Below are 18,643 nucleotides of genomic sequence, written 5' to 3' on the forward strand. Positions count from 1 at the left end.
GTTCATCAATTGGGGGGTACTCGAGCAATTTTTCAACCTCCTCATCGAAGGTATAAAATTTGCGTTCTAAATTGGACGGTCCCTGGGCCGCTGCCGGGTACTGCCAAGGCTTCTTGACCCCTTCCACGAAGATATGCGATGCTGGGAAATGGTCCGACTCGGGTTGGGGCTCCCTGAGGAGAGTAGCTGAGGTCTTGCCTGCCTCTTCAGCTGCTTTGGCCGCCCCAGGTAAGTTCATTACCTGCTTGGCCTTAAATAGCAGTGTTCGAAATAGATTTGGCTTAAACAAGCCTGCAGGGGTTGGTTGCTCTGGGGGAGCCTCATCCTCAGAAAAGTCATATTCTTTCTCACTGTCCTCCCCCAATAGTGGTTCTTCTGAAAGGGACCCCAAGCCCGAGGGGGGCGGTGCTGACCACACATTTCTTGGTGCTTGTGTTGGTACTGGGGCATACTGGTGGGCTCCAGTCGCTATGCCCTGCGAGTATACATTTGCAATTAAATCCTGCAAATCCGGTGGCATGTCTTGCCAAGTACCCGCCTGTGTCCTCAGCCCTGCCGCTGTGGGCGTGAACGTGGCTGATGGCCCTTGTGGATCTCTCCTGGGATGTCCTGATGACCCAGGCCTGGTCCATGAAGGGGCTGGAGAAGGGGGTACAGGTGGCATAGTAGTAAATGGTTGGTCTGGGGACCAGTCTTCCTGTCTAGCCCCAGATAGGCCAAGTGGTGACAAGGGAGTCATTGGGTCTGGTGTGAAGGCCTGCCTCTGAGTCAGAGGGACCGCTGCTGGGGAGCTATGCAAGGCCGCTTCCAACTTTTGCTCAAGGGCCTTGATGCGTTTTTCAGCCTCCTTGAGAGAAGAGGCTGAAGCAGGGGAATGCGAGGACTTGGACTTATCTTTAGCCTTCCCCTTAGGCTTGTCCTTTGGCCTGGCCGGGGATGTAGTCTTCTCGCTGCTAGGCTGGTCCTCCATTGTCAATTTAGCTCCTTTGCAATCCAAAGACTCCTCGGTAGCCAGAATAAATAGCTTCGTCACCAAATTCTGCTTTTAAAATGGCGTCTCGCCTCTCAGAGGCTCTGCGCCTGCGCCCTGAGGTCCATGGCCTCTTCGCGCCAAGCAGCTGCCGGAAGTCCTTCCGGTTGGCGCCAATAGGGGAATCGCGCTCAAAGCGGCCCCAATATGGCGCTGCCCATGCCGCTCGCGGCTTCGCATGGCCGCCCCGGGCATCTGGCCGCTCTTCGCCGCGTCCCCGCCAAGCCTCAGCCGCTTCTTCGGCTTTTCGGCTGTTTCTGTGCATCTGCAACGGCGGGGGGGGGGGCTTCCCAGCCCGTCGGACGCTTCAGCGTCCCTAGCGGCGGCTCGCGGCGGCTTGCGGCGGCGGCGGTCTCCCCGGCCGCCGAACAGCTGATGAGCGCTGCTCCGTCCTCCCGGAGCCTTTCCCCGAGCGCTCCTGAGCCTCCCAGTGGGGGGGGGCGGACCCCCCCACCTTTGGCTCACAGCCCTGGTCTGGCCACGGAGGCCAGGGACCCCAGGCTGGGTGCTCCTTTTCGGGGAAGTTCCCTCGGAGGGAAGCGACCCCTGAGGAGAGCGTTGGGGATTGCTGCCCGCGGAGGGTAGCAACCCCATCTGTCCTCCTTGTCTTCGTTTCCTGTAAGGAGACAAAAGAAAAAACATTAAACAGGTAAAAGACAGATTTATTACATATCATTGCTCCTAGAGCAAAACTCAGTACGTCTCTACACTGTGACTGAGTTTTTAAAACTGGGCTCATGGGAGCAGTGTGGGGGCGGTGCCTAATAATTTATGTAAATTTTTCACTCAGTCTCTACCAATGGGATTGGTTAATAACCCATGCTGGACTCTCCTTCCAGCTGCAGTGGAGAACTAGGTACAAAACGCTGAGCTAGACATTTTCCAGTTTAAAGCAAACTAACAATATCACATATTGGCTTAGGCTCCAAAGTTTGAACTGAGAATCTTTCCTAACTCTCTCAGGGGATCCCCAGGACTGAAACAAGATCTTTTACAGACAATCCTTTTGCTCTGCCAATGAACTATGTCTGATAGCCATTGGACATCTTCGTTGAGAGGATCACGGTAATTATAATGCCTGGAGGGAGATGGGAGGGAGTGATATAGTATCCAAACAAGAGTCCCAAAACTGGAGGTAACCTCGCTCCAGGCCACTAGAAGAGGCAAAAAGTAAAAGAGCTACAACCCCAAAACAAGGAAAGTGTGTATATATGAATATGTGTATATATGTGTGTATACATATATGTGTATATATATGTAAGCATGTGTATTTATACTGTGTATGTATGTACAGTATGTATGTATACCATTTGTGGCCAGCTTTTAAGTGCGTAATACACCTTAGCTAATTTATACGACAAATGTAGCAACCTTGTTTGTTTGTTTGTTAGTTAGTTAGTTTGTATATATAATATATATTTGTATATATATATATATATATATATATATATATATATATATATATATATATATATATATAAAACAAACAGACAAACAAACAAACAAACAAGATTGCCACATTTGTCATATAAATTAGCTAAGATGTATTAGGCACTTAAAAGCTGGCCACAAATATATATATTGTTTTTGTTGTGAGCCGCTCCGAGCCCTCAGAGAGGGGCGGCATACAAATCTAATATTATATATGTTGTGAGCCGCCCCGAGTCTTCGGAGAGGGGCGGCATACAAATCTAATAAATTGAAATTGAATTGAATATATATGGATATGGCTAGATGATGAGGCCAAAACAAGGCCATGGATTTTATCTGTTATTTATCATTTTATCCTATAACTTTTGATTGTGTATTCACGGAGTGTTTTTATTTGTTTTGGTCTACGGCTGTAATAATTAATTTGAACATTTGAACACCCATGTAGCCGAAAATTCTCTGGATTTATGTATGTATGTATGTATGTATGTATGTATGTACGTAGGTATGTATTCATTCATTCATTCATTCATTCATTCATTCATGCTGTGTTTGTTGTCTACATCAAAAGAACAATTGCAATTATTATTATTATTATTATTATTATTATTATTATTATTAATTAGATTTGTATGCCGCCCCTCTCCGAAGACTCGGGGCGACTCATAACAGTAATAAAAACAGTATAATAATGGGGACAAATCTAATAATAAAATATATAAAAACCCCAACAATTAAAAGCCATACATCACATACACACCAAATGTGAAATATAATAAGCCTGGGGGAGATGTCTTAGTTCCCCCATGCCTGGTGATATAGGTGGGTGTGGGCCATTCTAATCTCCGGGGAGAGTTGATTCCAGAGGGCCGGGGCCGCCACAGAGAAGGCTCTTCCCCTGGGGCCCGCCAAACGACATTGTTAGGTCGACGGGACCCGGAGAAGGCCAACTCTGTGGGACCTTATCGGCCACTGGGATTCGTGCGGTAGAAGGCGATTCCGGATGTATTCTGTCCCAATGCCATGTAGGGCTTTAAAGGTCATTACCAACACTTTGAATTGTAACCGGAAACTGATCGGCAGCCAGTGCAGGCCACGGAGTGTTGCAGAAACGTGGGTGAATCTAGGAAGTCCCACGATGGCTCTCGCAGCCGCATTCTGCACGATCTGAAGTTTCCGAACACTTTTCAAAGGTAGCCCCATGTAGAGAGCGTTGCAGTAATCAAACCTCGAGGTGATAAGGGCATGAGCGACCGTGAGCAATGACCCCCTGTCCAAGTAGGGCCGCAACTGGAGCACCAGGCGAACCTGGGCAATATTTTAATGGGATTGTACTGGCCCTGGGTGTATAAACCTGGAGGTTTGCATCCCTACATAAAGATCTGTGTTGGATCAAGTTCACTGGGAAAAAGAAGCTCCAGACCTTTGACTCCTGCGCCTTCTTCATGCAACCACAGGCAAAGTGGCTCTGAGAAATTGCTCCAGTTCCTGTCCACATTTCTAAAGGATGTTCGGGCACGAAGACAGTATTCACCATGGAGCCAGTCTGTTGTGTTGAATTCCACCGAAGGCTCGTCCAGGTCCTCTAACGGCAACTGAAAAATAAGCAAGCAGAAACTTGAACCCAGCAGGAATCCTGGCCAATCTACAAAGCCTGTAGATTATTGGATTGCTGTCTAATGTTCTGTCGAGCTCTCTGGTAGACTCCTCCCAAAAATGCACAGATACAATTTCAGACACACGCACGTTTGAAAATTCAAAACAATGTTCTTTATACCGAAAATGCAAATAAACAGAGCACTCTTTTTGTATAGGCAAGAGCACTCGTCTCCAAACAAACTGGTAATTTGTACAAGTCCCTTATCAGTCCTGTGATACTTAGCTTGCAGCTGTGAGGCAATTCACAGTCCTTCTTCTTTCACAGAGTGAAACACACTTTGCTCTGGGTTAGTTTCAAAGCGGGGGGAAATCAGCACACAAAGATCAAAGTCAGCAAAGCAGTCATGAAACACAATGATCAGATAATCCTCCACAATGGCCAAACCCACAGGCTGCTATTTATAGCAGCCTCACTAATGACCACAGCCCCACCCAACCACAGGTGGCCTCATTTTCTTTGATAATAATCTCTCAGTTGTTGTTGCCTATGCATCGCTCTCCACATGCGTGGCTGTATCATTAACTCTTGTTCTGAATCCAAGGGGGAGAGAGATAATTGATCTCCTTCTGAGCTGTCTGCCACACTCTCCTCCTCCCTGTCACTCATGTCTTCTTGGTCAGAGGAGCCTTCATCATCAGATTCCACCGGGGGCAAAACAGGCCTGCAGCATGTGGATGTCTCCCCCACATCCACAGTCCTTGGGGCAGGAGCTGGGCCAGAGCTAACCACAACATCTAACAGGCAACAAGTGGTCAAAATAGGAAGCTCCATATCCACACCCGTCCCTGTTAAAAGCGATGTCCCCCAAGGTAGCGTACTGGGACCTATGCTCTTCATTCTCTACATCAACGACCTTTGAGATCTCATCACAAACAACTGTGTTCTTTTTGCAGATGATGTAAAACTCTTCAACACCACTGATAACACAACTACTCTACAAAAAGACCTCGACTCAGTTTCTGACTGGTTCAACACATGGCAACTCCAAATCTCAACCCAGCAAATGCTCTGTCCTACACATCGGCAAAAAGAATCAGAACTTCAAATACAAACTTAATAAACAAATTATCACAGATAATCCCCATTCGGTCAAGGACCTCGGGATACTGATAACTAAAGCTCTAAGTGCCAAAGCCCACTGCAACAACATCGCTAAGAAGGCCTCAAGAGTTGTTAATCTAATCCTATGTAGCTTCTGCTCTGGAAATCTCTCACTACTTACCAGAGCTTACAAAACTTTCGCCAGACCCATCCTCGAATACAGCTCATCTGTTTGGAACCCATATCGCATCTCAGACATTATCACCCTTGAAAATGTCCAAAGATACTTCACCAGAAGAGCCCTTCATTCCTCCACTCAAACAGAATACCCTACGAAACTAGACTTACAATCCTGGGTCTTGAAAGCTTAGAACTACGACGCCTTAAACATGATCTAAGTATTGGCCACAAGATTATATGCTGCAATGTCCTGCCTGTCAAAGACTACTTCAGCTTCAACCACAACAACACAAGAGAACACAACAGATTCAAGCTTAATATTAATCGCTCCAAACTTGAGTGTAAAAAATATGACTTTAGTAATCGGGTTGTCGAAGCGTGGAATTCATTACCGGACTCCATAGTATCATCCCCTAACCCCCAACATTTTACCTTTAGACTATCCACAGTTGACCTCTCCAGATTCCTAAGAGGTCAGTAAGGGGCGTGCATAAGTGCACTAGAGTGCCTTCCGTCCCCTGTCCTATAGTCTCTCCTACATCTCGTATTTCTTCTCTACTATATCCTCTATAACCTTCATTGTGTATTATTGTGTATTGGACAAAATAGAGAGAGAGAGAGAGAGAGAGAGAGAGAGAGAGAGAGAGAGAGAGAGAGTGTCCTTTATTTTATTTATTTTAACTTTTGCTTTAGGCTTTGTTTTTAATATTCTTGAATAATCTATCAAAGGAGGAAGGATTAAACAAATTAAACACACCCTCCATCATTAAGATAGCAAATATGGTCAAGGAATGTGCGAGGATTCTATATTTTATTTCATGAGTCGTGATGAAAAAAGGCTTTTTCAATTGAAGATCTTTGGAAGAAGGGCAGGATATAAATTTAATAAATATTTTCCAAGCAAACCTGCAAGAGAGGAGAAATTAATGTAGCATCATTCTCTGACTCACCTTCTGGACTTCACCTTGCCAAGTCTCCAAGTCATATGTCAGATCTTGAAAGACGTCCTTCATGCAAGAAGGGTAGGTGAAAGAAACGTTCACGGTGAGGATATTTCTGGTATTTTTTGCTCTGAGAACTGGAGGAGCAAGTTTCACTGGAAAAAAAAAATAAGGCAGATGGTTAGGGCAAGTGCAGTGGAGTGTAGTCTGGATTCCCAGAAAGGAGGAACTCAAGTTTAGATAGTTTGGTTGGGAGGAAGAGAGTTAAGAATAGAAGTGCTCAGAGTATATTTTTAATGATGGAAATAGTTGGTTTTGTTTATAGGCCAGGAACTATAAAGGAAACTCTAACTCTGTAGGTCTTTCTGGATTTTTGGAACCTGACATCAAGTTATCAAAATAAGCTGGTTGTACTAATTTCTGCATAGAACAGATTATTTTCCTGGGATAACCTAAATGCAGAACATCATATTTCCCTTAGCCTAACCATTCCTAGCTGGCTACCTTACAGATGAAATAGGAATACAACTCCCAGAATTCCTATTCCTATTCCTATATTTATCTCTCTCTCTCTCTCTCTCTCTCTCTCTCTCTCTCTCTCTCTCTCTCTCTCTATCTATCTATCTATCTATCTATCTATCTAGTTAGTCCAATACACAATGAGGGTTTTAGTGGGTATATATCTATATACACAAAGTAAAATACACGATGAAGGTTATAGAGGAGATATTCATAGTAAAATATATCTAAGAAATAATAGAAAAGAAGATATAGTAATAGAACATATCAATGAAAGAATAGAAGAAGAGATATAGGAATAGAAAGGTATAGGAGATATAGGAGAGCAATAGGACACTTGTACTCGCCCCTTACTGACCTCTTAGGAATCTGGATAGGTCAACCGTGGATAATCTAAGGGTACAGTGTTGGGGGTTTGGGGATGACACAATGGAGTCCGGTAATGAGTTCCACGCTTCGACAACTCGATTGTTAAATACCCCACTCAGCAGTAGTGACTGCGAAAGAGATCTTGGAGTCTTGGTGGACAATCAACTAAACATGAGTCAGCAATGTGCAGCAGCAGCCAAAAAAGCCAACTCAATCCTAAGCTGCATCAACAGAGGAATACGCTCCAAGACCAGGGAAGTACTAATACCACTCTACTATGCCCTGGTCAGACCCCACCTGGAGTACTGCATCCAATTTTGGTCACCTCACTACAAAAAAGACATCGAAACTCTGGAGAAGGTGCAAAAAAGAGCAACCAAAATGATTAGGGGACTCGAAACCAAGACTTACGAAGAGAGATTGAGAGAACTGGGCATGGACAGCCTAGAAAAAAGAAGGTCTAGAGGGGACATGATAGCAGTTTACAGATACTTGAGGGGTTGCCACGGTGAGGAGGGGGTCTCTTTATTCCCCAGGGCACCAGAGGGCCGGACGAGGAACAATGGTTGGAAGCTGACCAAGGAGAGATTCAACCTGGAAATAAGGAAGAACTTCCTGACGGTCAGAGCGATCAACCAATGGAACTGCCTGCCAGGGGAGGTGGTGAACTCCCCAACTCTGGACACCTTCAAGAGGAGACTGGACTTCCATTTGGCTGGGGTGCTGTAGGGTTTCCTGCTCAGGCAGGGGGTTGGACTCGATGACCTAACGGTCCCTTTCAACTCTATTAATAAATAAATAAATAAATAAATAAATATTTTTTACAGTCAAGTTTGGAGCGGTTAATATTAAGTTTAAATCTGTTGTGTGCTCTTGTGTTGTTGTGGTTGAAGCTGAAGTAGTCGCCGACAGGCAGGACGTTGCAGCATATGATCTTGTAGGCAATACGTAGATCATGTTTAAGGCGTCTTAGTTCTAAACAGGATTGAAAGTCTAGTCTCGTAGGGGATTCTATTTCGAGTGGAGGAGTGAAGGGCTCTTCTGGTGAAGTATCTTTGGACATTTTCAAGGGTGTTAATATCTGAGATGCGATATGGGTTCCAAACAGATGAGCTGTATTTATTATTTATTGATTGATTGATTGATTGATTGATTGATTGGATTTGTATGCCACCCCTATCCGGAGACTCGGGGCGGCCGGAGACTAGGTGAATCCAAGCTACGTGGTTACAAACCCAAAAAACAAAGCCCTTCCAGAAACTAGTTTAAACCACCTTCCAGGCTTCCAGGGAAGAGGAGATCTTCACCCACAGGATCCTCCTACCTTGAAGGATGTAATCGATGCTTTCAGGCGCTGATGGGACGGATCCAGCCCCGATTCCGCTTTGAGCTTCCACCTTGAACCGGTAACGGTTGCTTGGTTCTTGAAACACACAAGTAATGTTGCAAATGGTTTCAGCGATATTTCGGCAATGCTGCACTTCGTCCCACTGAGGACTGAAAGTGTCTCTATAGGAAGAAATCAGAGGGACCAGCTAAGCGTTGCAATTCACCTGCGATGCTGTGATTTCTCTCTTCCTCACTGAATCTCACAAGGTGGCAGAGCGTGGGCCTTCAATGCCTCCCACTAGGGCTGTCCATGGAAAAACGTTCAAAAAGTCAAAATGGTGTCCAGACCAGGCAATCAAAGCCCTGACCTTTAAAAAGAACCATGTATTGCAACATAGTTATGGTCACCATCTATAGTTTCTTTGGTCCTGACTGCAAACCATCTGCCCTCCTCTAAGAGGTTGGATAGATAGATGGATGGATGGATATGATGAAAGGAGGGAGGAATAATAAATGGATGGATGGATATGATGGATGGATGGATAGATATATGGATGGATGGATGGATGGATATGATGAAGGGAGGCACCAATAATAAATGGATAGATATGATGGATATGATGGTTGGATGGATAAATATAAGGGTGGATGGATGGATGGATGGATGGATATGATGAAGGGAGGGAGGGATAACAAATGGATGGATATGATGAATATATGGTGGGTGGGTAGATGGATATGATGAAGGGAGGGAGGAATAATAAATGGATGGATATGATGGATATGATGGTTGGATGGATAAATATAAGGGTGGATGGATGGATGGATATGAAGGGAGGGAGGAATAATAAATGGATGGATATGATGGATGGATGGATGGATAGATAGATATATGGGTGGATAGATGGATGGATATGATGAAGGGAGGGAGGGATAACAAATTGATGGATATGATGAATATATGGTGGGTGGATGGATGGATGGATATGATGAAGGGAGGGAGGAATAATAAATGGATGGATATGATGGATGAATAGATAGATAGATATATGGGTGGGTGGATGGATGGATGGATATGATGAAGGGAGGGAGGGATAACAAATGGATGGATATGATGAATATATGGTGGGTGGACACCAATCACTGACCACTAGTTGTATGTTGTGTGTGTTTTATATTCTATATTTTAAAATCAATTTAAAAAGTATTTTTTACAAAAGCTCACATCCAAAGGACAGTATAGGACACTCCTGGTGGGGAACCATTAGGTGGCAGCCATTTCACGAACAGGTTGTAATCCTCTGAGACAAAAGTGATGTTTTGGGGCGGCCGGAGTTCTTCACCTGTCAGAAATTAAAGCCAGAGATGTCATTTCTTCTTGAGTCAAAGGCTGGGATGTACAATCGATCGGAACGTTTTGCGGGATAGCAAGTTTTCCCCCCACCCGCTTCCTCCAATTCACTCATGGGTACAACGTACAGGTAGCCCTCCAATTACGACCACAGTTGAAATCTTGTTTGTTTGTTTGGTTTTATTTATTTATTTATTTATTTATTGGATTTGATTTGATTTGATTTGATTTGATTTGATTTGTATGTCGCCCCTCTCCGCAGACTCGGGGCGGCTCACAACAGTGATAAAAACAGTATACAATGACAAATCTAATATTAAAAGTCTATAATAATAAATGTAACATTAAAACTCTAAAACCCCCATTGTTTAAAAATCATACATACAACATACCATACATAAAACTACATAGGCAAGGGGAGACATCTCAGTTCCCCCATGCCTGACGGCAGAGGTGGGTTTTAAGGAATTTACGAAAGGCAAGGAGGGTAGGAGCAATCCTAATCTGGGGGGAACTGGTTCCAGAGGGCTGGGGCCGCCACAGAGAAGGCTCTTCCCCTGGGTCCCGCCAGCCAACATTGCTTAGTCAATGGGACCCGGAGAAGGCCAACTCTGTGGGACTTAACCAGCCGCTGGGATTCATGCGGCAGAAGGTGGTCTCGCAGATACTCTGGTCCGGTGCCATGAAGGGCTTTATAGGTCATAACCAACACTTTGAATTGTGACCGGAAACTGATCGGCAACCAATGCAGACTGCGGAGTGTTGCTGTAACATGGGCATACCTAGGGAAGCCCATGATTGCTCTCGCAGCTGCATTCTGCACTATCTGAAGTTTCCGAACACTTTTCAAAGGTAGCCCCATGTAGAGAGCGTTACAGTAGTCGAACCTCGAGGTGATGAGGGCATGAGTGACTGTGAGCAGTGACTCCCGGTCCAAATAGGGCCGCAACTGGTGCACCAGGCGAACCTGGGCAAACGCCCCCCTCGCCACAGCCGAAAGATGGTGCTCTAATGTGAGCTGTGGATCGAGGAGGACGCCCAAGTTGCGAACCCTCTCCGAGGGGGTCAATAATTCCCCCTTCAGGGTGATGGACGGACAGATGGAATTGTCCTTGGGAGGCAAAACCCACAGCCACTCCGTCTTATCAAGGTTGAGTTAATAATACTAACAGAGTTGGAAGGGACCTTGGAGGTCTTCTAGTCCAGCCCCCTGCTTAGGCAGGAAACCCTGCACTACTTCAGACAGATGGTTATCCAACATCTTCTTAAAAACTTCCAGTGTTGGAGTAGCTACAACTTTTGGAGGCAAGTTGTTCCATTGATTAATTGTTCTCACTATCAGGAAATTTCACCTTAGTTCTAAGTTGCTTCTCTCCTTGTTTAGTTTCCACGCATTGCTTCTTGTTCTACCCTCAGGTGCTTTGGAGAATAGGTTGACTCCCTCCTTGTGACAACCCCTGAGATATTGGAATACATCCGGAACCGCCTTCTACCGCACGAATCCCAGCGGCCGATAAGGTCCCACAGAGTTGGCCTTCTCCGGGTCCCGTCGACCAAACAATGTCGTTTGGCAAGGCCCAGGGGAAGAGCCTTCTCTGTGACGGCCCCGGCCCTCTGGAATCAACTCCCCCCAGAGATTAGAACGGCCCCCACCCTCCTTGTTGTTCGCAAACTACTCAAGACCCACCTCTGTCGTCAGGCCTGGGGGAACTGAGACATCCCCCCCTTGCCTATGTAGTTTTGTGCATGATATGACTGTGTGTATGTATTTTATATATTGGGGTTTTCGTTTTAGACTTTTTAATGTAAAACTGTTAGTTTAGATTTTAAATTATTAGATTTGTTACCATATATTGTCTTTATCACTGTTGTGAGCCGCCCCGAGTCTGCGGAGAGGGGCGGCATACAAATCCAATAAATAAATAAATAAATAAATAAGACTGCTATCATGTCCCCCCCGGTCCTTCTTTTCATTAAACTCGCCATGCCCACTTCCTGCAACCGTTCTTCATATGTTTTAGCCTCCTCCGGTCCCCTAATCCTCTTTGTTGCTCTTCTCTGTCCTCTTTCTTTCGGTTGTGAACCGGATCCGATTTCCCCCAATGACTTTCTTGTTAGTAGCCAGCTGGGAATGTTGCAAATGGGATGCTGCGTTTGTCATAAATACATGGCAATGGCTAAGCACTCAAATATTGATCGCGTGACGATAGGGATGGCTGAGGCAGTTATAAACTTAAGTCTGGTTGTAAATCAGTTTATTTGACATTCTGCACAGAAGCAAAAGATGGCCGAAAACCACTGAAATCTCACTTGTGCGAACATCTTCACACAATACAGTGGTACCTCTACTTAATTCATTCCGTGACCAGGTTCTTAAGTAGAAAAGTTTGTAATTAGAAGCAATTTTTCCCATAGGAATCAATGTAAAAGCAAATAATGTGTGCAAACCCATTAGGAAAGAAATAAAAGCTCGGAATTTGGGTGGGAGGAGGAGGAGGAAGAAGAAGAGGAGGAGGACAGTCGCTTGCCAGAGTGAAGGGAGCGTTTCTTTTCTCTGGGCGCTGGCAGAGGTTTATTATTATTATTATTATTATTATTATTATTATTATTATTATTATTATTTTATTAATCAGATTTGTATGCCGCCCCTCTCCGCAGACTCGGGGCAGCTAACAGCAATAATAATACAATGTAAACAAATCTAATATTTAAGTTAATTTAAAACCCCAATTTAGAAACCAATCATATTCCCTCTCTAAGCACCCAGAGAAATGAAAATGCTTTGTTCGCTCTGCGCTGCCAAAACCTCTTTAAGCGCCACCGAAAGGCTCCTCTAGCAGCCCAGAAAAGCCCAAGATGTCCAGGATTAAAGGGAGAATGGCAAGAAACTGGCTGGGTCTTCGTGCCGCTCTCAAATTTCCTGGGAAATTTTTCCAGGCTCAGGTTCTTAAGTAGAAAATAATTCTTGAGAAGAGGCAAAACATTCTTGAACGCCCGGTTCTTATCTAGAAAAGTTCTTAAGTAGAGGTACCACTATATTTCACTTGCAGAAGCCAAATCTCACATGAGTGCGTGCGGGCATGCGTAGGGGATGTGTAGCTGCATGCACATCTCCAAAATCACTACCGGAGCATAGCACCTTACCGATACGGTAGCATAGCCGCAGGCTGGTAGCAGCTAGGATGTCCCACTCCCAACCCAGGAAGCCTCCAGGTCACCGAGACACCTGGCGCCTCTCCCAATTTTAGTCCCAATTTCCCTATTCCCCATTTCAAACCACTTCTTTCCCCTCTGAGCCTAGGAAGTGTGCAGGATGCCCTGGGGAGGGGAAGGGGGGGGGCTTTGCCTGAAAAACTCTCCCACTCCTTCCTGTTGCTCAAGTCCGGTGTCAAAGGTAACACCTTTCAATCCAGAGACTTTTGAAAGAGAGACGTGCCGCTCCTGGCTCGGTTGCACTTTCTGAAAACCCCCTGTGGACGGGAGTCAATCTCTTCCCGAGATTCGGAGGGAGGGAGGGAGGGAGGGAGGGAGGGAGGGAGGGAGGGGATCTTACCTTGGGTGGGCTGGGAAGGAGCAAATATTATCAGCAGGAGGAGGCTGAATCCCAGCGCAGGCATTCGGAAGGGAGGCAGCTGACTCTGTGCCCAATTCGGTTTCTTACTTTCACTTCCAGGTTTTCTGTGTGGCACCAACACACGTGAACCATGGCCCTCTACGGGCTGGAAAAAACACCTCAGCCACCTGCTCTCGTGGGGGTGGTAGGGAAACCACGCTGATCTCTCTTCTTGCTTCTTTCTCTGGCACCGTCCAGCTCCTTGGAGTCGGAGTCCACGTCCAATTTATTACAGCTCTAAGGCCAGAGTACAAACAAAACATCGGGGAAAAGAAGAATAGAATTTTATTGGCCAAGTGTGATTGGACACACAAACAATTTGTCTTGGTGCATAGGCTCTCAGCGTACATAAAAGAAAAAGAGACATTTGTCAAGAATCATGTGGTACAACACTTAATGATTGTCGTAGGGGTCAAATAAGCAATGAAGAAACAATCAATATTAATGAAAATCTTAGGATACAAGCAACAAGTTACAGTCACACAGTCCTAAGTGGGAGGAAAAGGATTTATTTATTTATTTTATTTATTTATTAGATTTGTATGCCGCCCCTCTCCGAAGACTCGGGGCGGCTAACAACAATGAAAAGACAATGAAAACAAATCTAATATTAAAAATAATCTTTAAAAACCCCAATTTAAAGAACCACTCATACATACAAGCATACCATGTATAAATTCTATAAGCCTAGGGGGAAGGGAAATTTCAATTCCCCCATGCCTGACGACAGAGGTGGGTTTTAAGGAGCTTGCGAAAGGCAAGGAGGGTGGGGGCAACTCTGATATCTGGGGGGGAGCTGGTTCCAGAGGGTCGGGGCCGCCACAAAGAAGGCTCTTCTCCTGGGTCCCACCAAACGACATTGCTTAGTCGATGGGACACGGAGAAGGCCAACTCTGTGGGACCTAACCGGTCGCTGGGATTCGTGTGGCGGAATGATAGGAATGATGAGAAAAAACTAGTAGAAATAGAAGTGCAGACTTAGTAAAAAGTTTGACAGTCTTGAGGGAATTATTTGTTTAGCAGAGTGATGGCGTTCGGGAAAAAACTGTTCTTGTCTTGGTGTGCAGGGCTCTGTAGCGACGTTTTGAGGGTAGGAGTTGAAACAATTTATGTCCAAGCCTCTTTTTGACTCGTGCAGTATACAGGTCCTCAATGGAAGGCAGCACTTGTTTTTTCTGCAGTTCTGATTCTCCTCTGAAGTCTGTGTCGGTTCTGTTGGGTTGCAGCACCAAACCAGACGTATGACATCCTTCAATGTGTGTAAGAGGAAAACATAGAAACCTAGAAGATTGACGGCAGAAAAAGACCTCATGGTCCATCTAGTCTGCCCCTATACCATCTCCTGTATTTTATCTTAGGATGGATGGACATTTATCCCAGGCATGTTTCAATTCAGTGATTGTGGATTTACCAACCACGTCTACTGGGAGTTTGTTCCAAGCATCTACTACTCTTTCAGTCAAATAATATTTTCTCAGGTTGCTTCTGATCTGCCAGCACCCAAAGAAAAGAAACACTCCTTTCGCTCTGGGCAGCCACTGTCCTCTTCTTCCTCCTCCTCCCATCCAAATTCCGAGCTTTTATTTCTTTCCTAGTAGGTTTGCACGCATTATTTGCTTTTACATTGATTCCTATGGGAAAAATTGCCTCTACTTAATAACTTTTCTACTTAAGAACCTGGTCACAGAACAAATTAAGTTTTTAAGTAGAGGTACTGTGAAGCAGTATATAAGTCTAAGTGATATTGGAAGGAAGGAAGGAAGGAAGGAAGGAAGGAAGGAAGGAAGGAAGGAAGGAAGGAAGGAAGGAACTGTACAACAGTTACTGCAACACTTAATGATTGTCATAGGGTACAAATAAGAAATCAGGAAACAATCAATTCTAATATAAATCATAAGGATGCAAGCAACAAGTGTTGCTCGTTTGGTATTACTGGTTTTTTTGTGAATAAAATAATAACAACAACAACAGCAGCAGCAGCAGCAGCAAAACAACATCAACAATAATAAATCTGTTGCATTTTTTCCTCCTGCAAAGGGAGGCACGCAACTTGGGAAGCCCTTCTACCTGCCTCGTTCTTTCTCTCCGCCCGAAAGAGACTTTATTCCGTTTCCTTGTGAGTCAATAATCCCAACAGGCAATTTTGTCCCACGCGATTCACAAAGCAATTGAGCGCTTTCCAGATCGTAATCGATGCCCCGCCCGCCGGCCGGCTATTCCCCCTCCTCATCTCGTCTCTATTGCCGCCGAGTGGTTGCAAGCAGGGCTTGGCCAGCCGCCGAGTAATGAAGCCAGGGTAGGCAACCTGGCGCTCGGGAGCGTCACCATGCTCTACACAGCATTGTAACTTTCCTGCAGCTGCTGGACGGCAGTGGAATGCAGGCTTTGCTCAATCCAAATTGAAATGTCCTCAGACGGCTGGCCTCGTTCGGTTGGGACACATTTGGTGATGGGAAATCAAGCCCCCCCCCTCCAAACTATCTTATTTATTTTTATTTATTTATTTTGTCCAACACACATTGAGGGTTTTAGTGGGTGTATTGTTTTCGTAGATTTTCACGGGTATATGTATGTGAGTTTGGGTTTTGCCCCGTGTAATATTTTGAGTGTCTATGCGACGTTTCGGTGAAATCACATTCACCATCATCTACGAAAACAAATATATATATATATATATATATATATATATATATATATGTATATGTATATGTATATGTATATGTATATGTATATGTATATGTATATGTATATGTATATGTATATGTATATGTATATGTATATGTATATGTATATGTATATGTATATGTATATGTATATGTATATGTATATGTATATGTATATGTATATGTATATGTATATGTATATGTATATAATATACATAGTAAAATACATGAAGGTTATAGAGGAGATACTCATAGTAAAATATATATAAGAAAGAATAGAAAAGAAGATATAGTAATAGAACATATCAATGAAAGAATAGAAGAAGAGATATAGGAATAGAAGAAAGGTACAGGAGATATAGGAGAGCAATAGGACAAAGGACAGAAGGCACTCTAGTGCACTTGTACTCGCCCCTTACTGACCTCTTAGGAATCTGGATAGGTCAACTGTAGATAATCTAAGGGTAAAGTGTTGGGGGTTTGGGGATGATACTATGGAGTCCGGTAATGAGTTCCACGCTTCGACAACTCGGTTACTGAAGTCCTATTTTTTACAGTCAAGTTTGGAGTGGTTAATATTAAGTTTAAATCTGTTGTGTGCTCTTGTGTTGTTGTGGTTGAAGCTGAAGTAGTCGCCGACAGGCAGGACGTTGCAGCATATGATCTTGTGGGCAATACTTAGATCTTGTTTAAGGCGTCTTAGTTCTAAGCTTTCTAGGCCCAGGATTGAAAGTCTAATCTCGTAGGGTATTCTATTTCGAGTGGAGGAGTGAAGGGCTCTTCTGGTGAAGTATCTTTGGACATTTTCAAGGGTGTTGATGTCTGAGATGCGATATGGGTTCCAAACAGATGAGCTGTATTCGAGGATGGGTCTGGCAAAAGTTTTGTAAGCTCTGGTAAGTAGTGTGAGATTGCCAGAGGAGAAGCTACATAGGATTAGGTTTACAACTCTTGAAGCCTTCTTGGCTATACAGTGATCCCCCGGGTATTGCGATCCCGATCATTGCGAAACGGCTATATGGCGATTTTTCAACCCGGAAGTAAAAACACCATCTGCGCATGCGCGCCCTTTTTTCTATGGCCACGCATGCGTAGATGGCGCCGGGCAGATCAGCTGCTGGGCGGCTTCCCTGGGTCTTCCCCCTCTTGCTGGCGGGAGGGCGAGCGGCAGGCATCAGCGAGGAGTTTGCGTGGGCGGCAGGGAAACCCCAGCGCCGCTTCCCAGCTGAGTCCTGAAGCCAAACGCGGAAGTTCGCTTCAGGACTCAGCTGGGAAGCGGCGCGAGCGAACGGCGTGGGCGGGCGAAGGGTGGGTGAGCGGCAGCGAGGAGTTTGCATGGGCGGTGGGGAAACCCCAGCGCCGCTTCCCAGCTGAGTCCCGAAGCCAAACACGGAAGTTCGCCTTTGCCTTCTGGCTTCAGGACTCAGCTGGGAAGCAGCGCGAGCGAACGGCGTGGGCGGGCGAAGGGCAGGCGAGCGGCGGGCGCGCGGGCAGGCAGGCGGCGGACAAGCGGCGGGCGGACAAGACAAGCGGCGGGCACGGCAGCAGCGAGGAGTTCGCGTGGGCGGCGGGGAAACCCCAATCTTCGGCTCCTCGCTGCTGCGGCGGAAGTAAAAACACCATCTGCGCATGCGCAGATGGTGTTTTTACTTCCGCAGCGCTACTTCGCGAAAAACCGATCATTGCGAGGGGTCCTGGAACGGAACCCTCGCAATAATCGGGGGACCACTGTATTGTTGCAGTGGGCTTTGGCACTTAAATCTTTTGTTGTTAGTATACCGAGGTCCGAGTGGGGATTATCTGTGATAATTTGATTATTCAGTTGATATTTGAAGTTCAGATTCTTTTTCCCATTGTGTAGGACAGAGCATTTGCTAGTTGAGATTTGGGGTTTCCATGTGTTGGACCACTCAGAAACAGAGTTCAGGTCTTTTTATCTCTTATTCCCTGCTGGCAGTTTGGCAGATCGAATCTCACCAGGCTCAAAGGTTGACTCAGCCTTCCATCCTTCCAAGGTCAGTAAAATGGGGACCCAAATTGCTGGGGGCAATATGGTGGCTTTAGAGAGGGCTGAAAACAGGTGTGGGCTACAGTCTGGATGGGGGGGGGGAGGCAGTGGGGTAGCGAAAATGGAGCTCCACCCCAGAGTACCCAATTTGCACTGAAAGATGTTGAAAGAAAATGCATAAGCCCCGCCCACAGAGTGGTAGTAAAAATTTTGGTAGCCCTTCACTGGCTGAAAAGCACTGGGAAGCGGTATTTTTTATTATTATTTATTTATTTATTATTATTATTATTATTATTATTATTATTATTATTATTATTAATTAGATTTGTGTGCCGCCCCTCTCCGTAGACTCGGGATGGCTTACACAAATGATAAAAACAATATATAATGACAAATCTAATAGTTAGAATCTAAAATAACAATAATACATTTAAAAAGTCTAAAAAACAAAAAAAACCCCAATGTATAAAAAACATACATACAGTCATATCATACACGGAAAACTACA

General features: G+C 45.0%; 1 protein-coding gene across 1 annotated transcript in view; it reads right to left on the reverse strand.

Moving 5' to 3' along the window:
- Nucleotides 1-13,701, reverse strand: part of IFNLR1 (interferon lambda receptor 1) — a 46,554-nt gene extending 32,853 nt beyond the window's left edge. Inside the window, exons 1-5 of the mRNA XM_070764094.1 lie at nucleotides 13,405-13,701; nucleotides 9,726-9,843; nucleotides 8,496-8,680; nucleotides 6,293-6,438; nucleotides 3,885-4,056 (exon numbers count right to left, since the gene is read on the reverse strand). Of these exons, the coding sequence (XP_070620195.1) occupies nucleotides 3,885-4,056; nucleotides 6,293-6,438; nucleotides 8,496-8,680; nucleotides 9,726-9,843; nucleotides 13,405-13,468 (685 nt within the window). The 5' untranslated portion in view covers nucleotides 13,469-13,701. The remainder of the gene's footprint in view (nucleotides 1-3,884; nucleotides 4,057-6,292; nucleotides 6,439-8,495; nucleotides 8,681-9,725; nucleotides 9,844-13,404) is intronic.
- Nucleotides 13,702-18,643: the final 4,942 nt, after the last annotated feature.

Source organism: Erythrolamprus reginae, chromosome 11 (genome assembly GCF_031021105.1).
Source record: "Erythrolamprus reginae isolate rEryReg1 chromosome 11, rEryReg1.hap1, whole genome shotgun sequence".
Lineage (NCBI taxonomy): Eukaryota > Metazoa > Chordata > Lepidosauria > Squamata > Dipsadidae > Erythrolamprus > Erythrolamprus reginae.